General features: G+C 46.5%; 2 protein-coding genes across 8 annotated transcripts in view; one reads left to right on the forward strand and one right to left on the reverse strand.

Annotated features, from left to right (window-relative positions):
• The window catches only part of ubp1 (upstream binding protein 1), a 56,951-nt gene extending 48,942 nt beyond the window's left edge, over positions 1-8,009 (reverse strand). The window contains exon 1 of one of the 2 annotated variants that reach the window (XM_033019989.1): positions 7,570-8,009. In XM_033019989.1, coding sequence (XP_032875880.1) covers positions 7,570-7,682 — 113 coding nt within the window. In that variant the 5' untranslated portion in view covers positions 7,683-8,009. The remainder of the gene's footprint in view (positions 1-7,569) is intronic. The other variant, XM_033019990.1, reaches the window with a different exon arrangement.
• A 382-nt stretch (positions 8,010-8,391) lies between these two features.
• The window catches only part of LOC116972391, a 32,758-nt gene continuing 28,855 nt past the window's right edge, over positions 8,392-12,294 (forward strand). For 3 of the 6 annotated variants that reach the window (XR_004411793.1, XM_033019991.1, XM_033019996.1), the window contains exons 1-5: positions 8,394-9,045; positions 10,030-10,211; positions 10,319-10,519; positions 10,616-10,801; positions 10,904-10,978. Coding sequence is in view for 5 of the 6 variants with exons in the window: in XM_033019991.1 (XP_032875882.1) it covers positions 8,625-9,045; positions 10,030-10,211; positions 10,319-10,519; positions 10,616-10,801; positions 10,904-10,978 (1,065 nt within the window). In the remaining variant the exon portion in view is untranslated. Of the gene's footprint in view, positions 9,046-10,029; positions 10,212-10,318; positions 10,520-10,615; positions 10,802-10,903; positions 10,979-12,294 lie in introns of all 6 variants that reach the window. The other 3 variants (XM_033019992.1, XM_033019993.1, XM_033019994.1) reach the window with 3 other exon arrangements.

Raw genomic sequence — 12,294 nt, forward strand, 5'->3', positions numbered from 1 at the left:
GCACCCCAAGCCGCTGGGGTTCTCCCGACGCCGGAGTACCATCACCCGGCGAGAACATCGGGCGCCGTGGCGGCGACTGTGGAGGCCTCAATAGGCCCGACTTTGGGTGGACAAGAGGATGGGGACTGGACTTTGTGCTGGATGTTTTGTGTTGAACTTCTTTTTGAATACTATGTTGTATTTTTATTAGTGTGCTGCAAGGACATCAGAATTTCCCCTGAATAAGGGGATTAATAAAGTTTAATCTAATCTAATCTAAAAAGCTGGAGTAAGTCAGCGGGTCAGGCAGCATCTCTGGAGAAAAAGAATAGGTGGCGATTCGAATTGGAACCCTTCTTCAGACATCCTAATCGGAATTGAGTCTGAAGATGTGTCTCGTCCCGAAACATCAGCTATTTTTCTCCAGAGATGTTGCTTGACTCGCTGAGTTACTCCAGCTTTTTGTGTCTGTCTTTGGTTTAAACCAGCATGTGCAGTTCACTCCTTACACGGGTCTCTGGAGAACATTGATTAGTAGCGTTCCGGACCCTGCTTCGGAAAGGCATCGATCGCTAGTCGGCGAGGACTCCGAGCTGTATCTCTTAAAGAAGTACATGTGAAAAATTTCTCACGGACCATAAAAATGCGGGACCTTTCAGTAAAGTCCCTTTTAAAGATTATAGTTATTTTCTTGAATCTCATTAACATAACGCATGAATAAGTTGATGTCCATATGCGGATGCAAATCTTTATTTTTTAAATTCAATCCCACAGAAGACAATTTTTACTCACCTTCGGTCCCCTCTGTCCAGCTTCCGGGTTCACCGTTCGCAGGAGTTCCCACGGTAACCGCAAGAGTTATTACGGATATCGCACTGGCCACTACGTTCATATAATGTTGCAATGCTCAACCACAAGTGTACAAGTCACTCTTGGAGAAATTCAAGCTTGCTTGAATTTTCTCCCGAGTCATCAAGTTACACGATTACCTGCCGTTAGCGCCACGGTGGTCCACGAATGCCGTACTGTTATCGCACGAGGTTCCCACGATGTTAAACTCTGGTTAACTCTTGCGTCAAGTCGCACCGTGAAAAAGCTGCTTTAATGTTTCAGAACAGTCCCTTTGTCAGACAGTCAGATCGGAAATATTACCAGTTTCAGATTCAGATTCAACTTTAATTGTCATTGTCCGTGTACAGTACAGAGACAACGAAATGCAGTTTCTCCTTGAACAAGCGCTGTCTGACTTGCTGAGTGTTCCCAGCATTTACGAAGGTTTTAATGCTGCAGTACCCTGCTACCAAACCCCAAATATCGTCTGGAGTCATTGTCCTGGTTAGCGTGCAGTCCAAAACCTCACATCACGTTATTGAGCAGTGTAGCAATTGCCCTAGCTATCGCAACAATTTCCCCCACAGGCAGCTACAGAGGACATTTGAGAGTACACAGTGCGTTTGTGAGTGCACAGTTCTCAGCACAACATGCAATAGCGTGAAAGGGACGGGTATGTAGCAGGATCATAATGCAGCAGCATGCAGCCCAAGTAGATGCCTACTATTAAGCATGATGGGTACATACCCGCGAGTGTTTTGGCTGGAGAGTGCATAAATAAATCAGCACTTTGCACGTTAATGTTAGACCAAGTTCCCGTGTACGGTTAGTCCATCCATGCATTGATAAGCAAAGTTTTCACTGCTAATATGCACAAGCCAAAATCCTTACACTATGACCCTGTGGTAGAACATACAGTACAAGAACTGACCCTTCGACCCACAATGTGTGCCGAAAATGATGCTAAACCATCTCTTTTCTACCTTCACTTAATCCATATCCCTCCATTTCCTACATATCCATATGTCGTAAGCATTAGTGATAAGAACAGAATTCAGCCATTCGCCCATCAAGTCTACTCCGCCAATCAATCATGGCTGATCTTTCTCCCCCGCTTAATCCCATTTTCCTGGCTTCTCCCCAAACCCTCTGACACTCGTACTAATCAAGAATCTATCTATCTCTGCCTTAACAATATCCATTGACTTGGCCTCCACAGTCTTCTGTAGCAAAGTATTCCACAGATTCACCACCCTCTGACTGCAGAAATTCCTCCTCATCTCCCACCTAAAGGAACGTTCTTTAATTTTATGGCTATAACCTCTGGTCGTAGACTCTCCCACTAGTGGAAACATCCTCTCCACATCCACTCTATCCAAGCCTTTCACTATTCGGTAAGTTTCAATAAGGTGCCCCCTCATCCTCTAAACTCCAACGAGTACAGGTCCAGTGCCATCAAACGCTCATCATATGTTAACCCAATCATTTCTGGGATCATTCTTGTAAACCTCCTCTGGACACTCTCCAGAGCCAGCACATCCTACCTCAGATATGGGGCCCAAAATTGCTCAAAATGCGACCTGATCAGAGCCTTATAGATCAGCATAACATCCCGTTTTTGTATTCTTGACCTCTTGGAATAAATGTTAGTATTACATTTACCTTCCTTACTGCCGAATCGACTTGCAAATTAACTTTTTGGGAATCCGACACCAGCTCTCCCAAGTCCAGCTGCACCTCCGATTTCTGGACCCTCTCCCCATTTAGAAAATAGTCTACGCCTTTCTTCCTATTACCAAAATGCATGACCACACTTTGCTACGCTGTATTCCATCTGCCACTTCTCTGGCCACTCTCCCATCCTGTCCAAGGATTTCTGCAGGATCCCTACTTTCTCTACACTTCCTGCCCCTCCACCTACTTTCCTATCATCTGCAAATTTGGCCACAAAGCCTTCAATTCCCTCATCCAAATCATTAATATACAATATGAAGAGCAGCGGCCCCAGCACTGACCCCTGCGGAACTCTGCTAGTCACTGGCAGCCAACCAGAAAAAAAAAACTTTATTGCCATTCTTTGCCTTTTTCCATCCAGCCAGCCTGTTATCCATGCTAGTATCACCCCTTTGATATCATGGGCTCTCATCTTCCTTAGCAGCCTCACGTGTGGCACCTTAACAAAGGCTCTCTGAAAATCTAGGTAAACAACATCTACTGACTCTCCTTTTGTCTGTCCTGCTGTTTACTTCTTCAAAAAATTCCAGCAGATTCGTCAGGCAAGATCTCCCCTTCATAAATCCATGCAAATTTGAGGCTATTTTATCATAAATTTCTAATTAACCTCATACTTTATAATGGACTCTAAAAATCTTACGATAGACACAAAATGCAGGAGTAATTCAGCGGGACTGGCAGCATCTCTGGAGAGAAGGAATGGGTGACGTTTCGGGTCAAGAATCTTCTTCAAACTCTAAACATCTTAGCAACCACTGAAACTAGACTAACCTGCCAATAGTTACCACTCTTCTGCTTTGCTCCATTCTTGTACAGCGGGGTAATATTGGCAATTTTCCGATCATCTGGACTCTACTGATTCTTGAAATATCGCTATTAATGCCTCCTTTATCTCTAAAGCCACCTCTTTCCGAACCCTGGGGTGTAATCCATCCGGCCCCGGTGACATTGACCATCAGACCTTTAGGATTCCCAAGCACCTTCTACGTCTATGTAAAGGTCTCTGAAATGCCACTATCCTCTCAGCCCCATCCCCAACCCCAGCAGCGCATTTCAGGCACTCACCACCCTCGCTAAAAAATGTTGCCCCGCATATCTCCTTTAAACTTTGCCCTACTCTCCTTAGAAATATGACTTCTACTATTCGATTTTACATTCCTGAGAAAAGGTTTCTGACTTCCTACCCCATCTATGCCACATATACTTCTATCAGGGCAGTCACGGTGGCGCAGCGGTAGAGTTGCTGCCTTACAGCAAAATGCAGCGCCAGAGACCCGGGTTCGATCCCGACTACGGGTGCTGCCTTTATGGAGTTTGTACGTTCTCCCCGTGATCTGCGTGGATTTTCTCCGAGATCTTCGGTTTTCTCCCACACTCCAAAGACATGCAGGTTTGTAGGTTAATTGGCTTGATAAAAAATGTAAAATTGTCCATCTTCCAGTGCTGAGTGATGCTCTACCTAGAGCTTTGCAGCGTATTACATCCAGATCCCCGAAATCTCCGGCGTTCCAGAGAAAACAATCCACTTCTGCCCAACCTCTCCCTGTAGCTATTACCCCCTAATCAAAGCATCATTTAGGACAGCTCAGTGGCACATACCCGGGTTCAATCCTGACTATGGGTGCTGTCGGTTCAAAGTTTATATGTTCTCCCTGTGACCATGTGGGTTTTCTCCAGGAGCTCCGGATTCCTCCCTCATTCCAAAGAGGTGCAGGTTTGTGAGTTAATTGGCTGCTGTAAATTGCCCCTGGTGTGGACGTTGTGAAAGTGGGATAACATAGAAGGGCCAATTTCCACACTGTATCTTGAAACTAAACAAAACCTCCACTGCGCCCTTTCCTGTAATAGCGCAACCAGAACTGCACGCAACACTCCAAACGCAGCCTAACCAGTCCTATAAAGCTGCATCATAACTTCCTAACTTTATACATCAGTTTATTTATATATAAATTACATATACATCACAGAGATTACAGAAGCGATCCCTGCGGAACTCCACTGGTCACAGAACTCCAGCCTCAATATTGTCCTTCCACCACTACCCTTTCTTCTATCAGATTGGGATGGCAGAACTTTCATAGGAAGAAATTGGATGGCAGGACTTTCATATGAAGAAAGACTGGATAGACTCGGCTTGTACACGCTGGAATTCAGAAGATTGAGGGGGGATCTTATAGAAACTTACAAAATTCTTAAGGAGTTGGACAGGCTAGATGCAGGAAGATTATTCCCGATGTTGGGGAAGTCCAGAACTAGGGGTCACAGTTTAAGGATAAGAGGGAAGTCTTTTAGGACCGAGATGAGAAAATCATTTTTTACACAGAGAGTGGTGAATCTGTGGAATTCTCTGCCACAGAATGTAGTTGATTGGCTATATTTAAGAGGGAGTTAGATGTGGCCCTTGTGGCTAAAGGGATCAGTGGGTATGGAGAGAAGGCATGGATGGGATACTGAGTTGGATGATCAGCCATGATCATATCGAATGGCGGTGCAGGCTCGAAGGGCCGAATGGCCTACTCCTGCACCTATTTTCTATGTTTCTATGTCTATCTTTCTAAACCAATTATGAATCCATATGACCAAGTCACTGTTAATCCCCTGTATCCTAATCTTCTGGTTCACCCTACCATGGGGGATTTTATCAAATACCTTACTTAAATCCATGTAGGCAACATTCATCAACTCAAATCACTTTTGTCACCTTAAATTCCACTTTGATCAAGTTTGTAAGACATGATCTGCCATATACAAAGCCTTGCTGACTCACTAATTAACCCAATGTCTTCCAAATGGGAGCAAAACCTATCCCAAAGACACGTCCCCAATGGCTTCCGAACCACTGATATGAGGCGCACCAGCTAATAATTTCCTGGACTACCTCCATTTACCTTCTAAATAAAAGCACATTAGCTACCTTCACGCGCCTTGGGACCTCGCCTGTGGCTAGAAAAGATGCAAAGATCTTTGCCTTGGGTATTTATTCACCCAAAAACTCTTCAAGATCCCCAATCTCTTTAATCTCAAACAGCCGTTGCATATTAGTATTCTCCATACGGATCGCTCAGTCCCCATGTCCATCTCCTTGGTGGTAATAGGTGCAAAGTACTAATTTAGTACCTCACTTACATCCCCAGACACCAATCACAAATTCCCTTCTTGATCCACGAGCGGTCCTATCTTCGCAATGTTTTTTTTATATTGGTATAAAAAGCTTTGGGATTTTCTTTAATCCGACTGCCAAAGGTGTTTTGTGGCCCCTTTTGGCCCTTCTAATTGCCAGCGTGAGTTCTTTCCTTCTTTCTTTATATCCCACAAAGACCTTGTCTGATTCAATCCTCTTATGTATCCTCTTTCTGACCAAATTTACAACCGCTTCGGCCATCCAAGGTTTCCTTACTTTGCCATCCTTATCCCTACGCTTCACTGGAACGTGTCCCTTCTGAACTTGAAAACTGATCTTATCATTTTACACACATCTGATATGGACATACCCAATGAACCCTCTCGAGCTCCTGACTAATAAAATTGCCACTTTCCTTAGTCCAATTTAGTACTTCAAACAAGGCCCAGCCTTCTCCCTATTCAACACGATCATAAAACTTATGGAATTGTGATCATTATCACCAAAATGTTCTTCCACTGAAACATCAGTCATCTGGCCAGCTCTTTTCTCAACACAAGGTCCAGTACATTCCCTTCTTGATTTGGACTATCCACATACTGTTTCAAAAAAATTTATTGGGTAAACCTCACAAATTCAGTCCTGTCTAAACCTGTAACACTGAGCAAGTCCTAGTCAATAGACAATAGACAATAGGTGCAGGAGTAGGCCATTCGGCCCTTCGGCCATTCAATGTGATCATGGCTGATCATCCCCAATCAGTATCCCGTTCCTGCCTTCTCCCCATATCCCCTGACCGCTATCTTTAAGAGCCCTATCTAACTCTCTCTTGAAAGTATCCAGAGAACTGGCCTCCACCGCCCTCTGAGGCAGAGAATTCCACACTCACAACTCTTTGTGAGAAAAAGTGTTTCCTCGTCTCCGTTCTAAATGGCTTACTCCTTATTCTTAAACTGTGGAAGTATGAGGAAAGCTAAAGTCACCCACTAAAACAACCCTGTTGCTTTGGCATCTTTTGGTAATCTGTCTACATATCTCTTAGTATCAAGGACATTAATATTTCATGTTTGATGCGCAGTACTGAAATCTTGAAGAGTGAACAGCACTTGTGCAGCTCCAGGGTAAGATATAATTAAAAATTACTTGGAAGTTGTGGTGTCAAGCAAAACAAAATGAAAATTAGTTCACAAAGTAGTAACAGTGTTGTTTAAAATCAACATCATTAAATGTTACCAAACCTGTTAAACTTTCCCAGCAGTTTATAGTACAAGAATAATCAAAAAATTGTACATACTGAAAATCACGTCAGACAGTAACTGTGGAGAACAAGAATTAGAGTACCATGTCCAATCCATCCCAGTTCTGAGGAAAAGGCCTCCCCACTTGAAAGATTAACAGTTTCTCTTTCCATAGACGTTGCTGACCTCCAAGGTGTTTCCAGTTTTTTGTTTACACTAATCCTAGTTTTGAGAAGCGAAGTGATTGCTATTTTTCAATGCATTTGAAGTTCAATGTTGAACCTGAAACCCCGTGTCAACCGGCTGGCATATTGCACATTGCAGTGGAACGACTTGCAGGAAGTCAATAACAACAAGGTGAGCACAAAATGCTGGAGTAACTCAACGGGACAGACAGCATCTCCGGAGAGAGGAATGGGTCGAGACCCTTCCACAGACTTTGTGTCCCGCTGAGTTACTCCAGCATTTTGTGTCTACCTTCGATTTAAACCAGCATCTGCAGTTCTTTCCTACTCAATAACAACAGCATATATTTAGGATGAAAGGAAGAGTGATGAATGGTGATCGCAGAGGAAAGGGAGAGGAGCTTGCAGCGGCCCAGCAGACAGACAGACAGAGAGAGAGAGGAACAAAGGGCTGAGGAAATGGCTCCGCCGCCGCTCTCACCTCATGCTGTAGGCGCCGGAGCCCAGCTCCTGCCCGATCCCCGACAGACTCGAGTCGAACTCATGCACCAGGCCCGACTCGATGTCCTCGTCCATTTTCAGCACCCAGGCCATGGTCAGTGCAGAGGGCCGGGGCGGGAGGGTGCAGAGGGCCGGGGGCGGGAGGGCACGGCCGGCCGGCCGAGGGGAGCCGGCGGGCGGGCGGTGCCCAGGCCCGGCCCCCGGCTGCAGCGCGGCCTGGCTTCCCTTTGGCTCACGGCGGCCTCCCCGAGCCGCCCTCACGGCACCATGACCCGCTCACGGCCGCCCTCTCCCTCTCCCCCTCCTCCTCGTCCTCCTCCTCCTCCTCCTGCCCGAGTGCGCTGAGAGAGCGTGGAGCTGCACCTCACTCACTCGCTAACTCACTCGCTCGCTCACAGCCTGAGCTGTCGGCGCCGCCGCCGCCTCCTCCTCCTTCCCTCCCTCCCTCCCAGCCCAGCCCGCGCCGACTCCTGCACCAACATGGCCGCCCGCGCCGACTCCTGCACCAACATGGCCGCCCGCGCCGACTCCTGCACCAACATGGCCACAAAAAACACATCATCGCGTAAGCTGTGTACGTCGCCGTCGCCGCCGCTTCCTCCTCCTACTACAACCCCGCAGATAGACACAAACACACACGCGTGGACGGCGCTGGAGTTATGGCCCTTTCTCCATTACGGTGGGTTTTTAGGCGACTAGGCAGTCGCCACATGGGCGAGGGGTGGCGCCTGTATGGTCGTGAGTAGTCTCCTCAGTCGCCGAAAGAGTCGTAGCGTTTTTCCGGTCGCCGCTGGATTTTGAAATGCCCAAACATTTTCGGCGACAGTGGGCCTTACGCCAATGAGCATAGCTTGACTTCTCCTGACGAAGGTGCTGTCGTAGGTTGTCGCCAGGATGACGTAGGTTGTCGCCGGTGCTGACCGGAAGTCAAGTAGCGACAGGCATTGGAAAAACACGTCCACAGCTCCACGTGGTCAGGCGACTATAGTGCGTGGACATTCTGCATTCTGTGTTGGGGACATTGGACAGTGCAACATGGCTCCAAGGAGAAGGAAGGGGCAGCCCAAGGGGAAGGCCCAACCCCCATCCCCACCCCCCAGGCAGGTGGAGACTGAGGAAACCCAGGAGGAGAAGGCACAGGAGGAGAGCAGGGAGGTGGCCAGTGTCCCCACCACCACCCGGAGTGGCCGCTCTGCCAAGACTGCAGGTATTGCTGCTGCTGACCCAGACTCACCATCAGATTATGCTCAGGACACTGATGCCTCAAGTGAGGTGAAGAAGGGCAGGACACGCAAGGTACTTCCTTATGAGTTCAGCAGGGAACAAGAAGGAGAGCTGGTCGAGTGGTATCAGGCAAACCCTGAGTTGTATGATAAGAACTGCCAACAATATCGTAACAAGGACAGGAAGTACTCACTAGTTGACAGCAAGGCGAAGGAGTTCCCTGACTGCACATGTAAGTACCTATTTGCTGGGTTGTTTGTCTCTATTTCTGTTCCTGAAATTTGCAACTTCAGGTTGTGTAGCAGCCATAAAATAAATGAAAACTACTAAAGGGCCTGTCCCACTTACACGACTTTTCAGCAAACTGTGTGTGACCTTCAAGCTCGGGGGCACTTGCCTGAAAACCCGTGACCTGGATCGACCGTCAGCGCGGCACACACACACACACACACACACACACACACACACACACACACACACACACACACACACACACACACACACAGCAAAGTCGGGGGTCAGGGAAAGCGGGGGAGCGCTGTCTGAAAATCACACAGTGCAAAGCCAAGGTGATACCCGCGATGAACAGGAAGGTTAAAGACAGCAAGCACAGTGTATGGTAAGTCCTTTAAAAGAGTAGGAAGGAGAGAAGGGGGAAGAAGGAGTGGAGACACTTTTAAGAAGCCAGACAACTTTTAATAAGCCAGAGTTTATCGGGCATTTAACATTACCGGTCGGTTTTCCTTGGTTCTGAAAACTCGTGCTTACTTTTTTTTCCCCTAATGAGCCAATTAAAATGCCCAGTCAACAATGGAGATTACCTACGGCTACCTCGACTACCTACAACGACATGGCGACCCTACTACCATTGCACTACGAGTTCAAAAGTATCGATTTTCTTTATGTCGACCAATTTTTGCTTGCAACAAATTTTTCAACATGTTGAAAAGTTTTCCGCGACCAAACTTACGCGAGCAGTAACCACTGTGCGGGAACTCCTCTCGACCGTGGAGGAGACTTACCAGTGACCACCTACGACCATGTGTCGACCATGCTGCGAGGTTGTGGTGAGCGCAGACTCTCCTAAACTCGCCAATAAGGTCGCCATAGTGCGACAGGCCCTTTAATACTACTGCTGCAGCTGTCTCCTGATCCAGAATAAATATAATGAAAACAAAAATTTGTTTCACACTGGTCTTCATTTTTTTTTTTACAGATGCCCAACTCTGTCAGTGGTTCACAGGTCAGAGAACAAGATATGGCAAGCTGTCGCAGAGTGGGAACAAGTCAGGGTCTGGTGGCATAAACTTTACCCCCAGGCAGCAGTGGATCATCGACAAATGGGGCTTTATCAAATCACATATAGTACGAGCAGAGATGAGACAGAGCACCAAGAAGGTAATTATTATAAATTAGTTATTGTGACATTGACAATTTGATTGTCATCTTGCTTGCCATGTCCTGATGGTCGTGAAACCTTATAAAACACATTTATTTTCTTCCAGTTTGACAAGAAGAAGCCATTGCCCAGTATGTCAAGTGAAGAGGAGTTTGATTCACTTGAGGGAACCTCTGGATCCACACCCTCCACCAGTCAGCAGCACAGCAAGAGGAGCAGGACCACTGCCAACTCCACTGCAGGCTCCATCCCTAATGCAACTGAGTTAGAGGAGAGAGGGGCAAGTCAGAAGGAGCTGATCAAGCAGGTAAGTACTTTAGGGGATTTTTTTGGCAGATTTCTCTTCCATCCATCTTTTTTTTCCCAAATGTACTTACCTGTATCGTACTCATTTATGTTGCAGCTCATGCAACAGGCAACAGAGGCCAGGGAGGCCAGACAGGCCATGACCCAGCCCCAGACACCACATGAGAGAGCTGTTGACACCTTCCAGGCATTCTTAAAGACTGAGCTGCTCAAAATACCAGAAAACATGTGGTTCAACTACACCATGGCTGCCATGAAGGTGGCCCATAACTTCTCCCACCCGGTAAATATTTAAAGTAATTTTTGTGGAATTTGACTTTAATATTTGACGTTAAAATTAATGTATTTATTTGAAATATTCACAACGAAATCATGTGTGTTGCAGACTCTGCAGCTGTTGGGACACATGGGAGAGCAACAGATGGGGCTGATGGGATCACCACATCAGCAGGCTCACCAGGTATTTAATTTTATAATACTTTTTGTGAATTCTTTATCACACACAGCTTGTGAAAAGTTTTAATTTATTTGCCTTCCACTTAATATTGATATGTTTCTGTGTTGCATTTTGATGGCAAATTGATGCATGAAGATATTTTATTTCATAATAGTGTCTCATGGCATTACTTTCAAATATTTAAATGTCATATATTTTGATCAATAAAGCAAACACAAGCATTGCACTGCATTGAAAAGCAAACTTGTTTCATATATTTTGATCAGTAAAACAAACACAAGCATTGTACTGCATTGAAAATTAAAATATTTTGGGAGGATGTGGGTGGCCCTGAAAATTGCCTTTTCTTGTGGTCTGTTGCGGGCTCTCTTCCTGGAGAGGTGGACTTCTGCTTCTGGTGTGGGCTGTTTGCTGCTGGTCTTCAGATCATGTTATTCTGCGATGGTACACTGCCTAGTTCTGAGTTGTAGTAAGTGCAGAGGTGGTCTCTCTGGTCTTGGTGCGGGTGGACGTAGGTTGACTTCGGTTGTCGTAGGTGTGGTCGTAGGTGGACGTCCTAAGTCGCGACGATTGGGTCGCCAGTTGTCGGTAGCTTGACATCGACTAGGTGGGAGATTGTTGCCGCTTGTCATAGACATTGTCATAGAAGGGTCCAGTCACCGTTTTTTTTCGGCTATGACTGATAGTCGCCTAAAAAATTGCCTAAGTGGGACAGGCCCATTACCCAGCGGGTCAGGCAGCATCTCTGGAGAAAGATACACACACACACACACACACACACACACACACACACACACACATTGCTGGAGTTACTCAGCGGGTCAAGCAGCATCTCGGGATGGACACACACACACACACGGTGCTGGTGGTACTCAGCAGTTCAGGCAGCATCTCTGGAGATACACAGGCACACACACACACACAGTGCTGGAGAGCTGGATAGAAAATTGGCATCATGGAAGGAAGCAGAGGGTGATGGTGGTCAGTCTGAAGATAGGTCTCGACCCGAAACGTCACCCATTCCTTCTATCCAGAGATGCTGACTGTCCCATTGAGTTACTCCTGCATTTTGCGCCTATCTTCGGGTGAAGGTAGAAGGTTGCTTCTCGGACTAGAGGCCTGTGACTAGTGGTGTGCCTCAGGGTTCGGTGCTAGGCCCGTTACTGTTTGTCATCTATATCAATGATTTGGATGAGAACGTACAGGGCAAGATTAGCAAGTGCCAAAAATCACAGCAGGGTCTTGATCGGTTTGCCAGAGGGGCTGAGGAATAGTTGATGGAATTTAATACAGAGAAATGAGAGGTGTTTGCATTTTGG

This window comes from Amblyraja radiata, chromosome 4 (genome assembly GCF_010909765.2).
Source record: "Amblyraja radiata isolate CabotCenter1 chromosome 4, sAmbRad1.1.pri, whole genome shotgun sequence".
Taxonomy (NCBI): Eukaryota; Metazoa; Chordata; class Chondrichthyes; order Rajiformes; family Rajidae; genus Amblyraja; species Amblyraja radiata.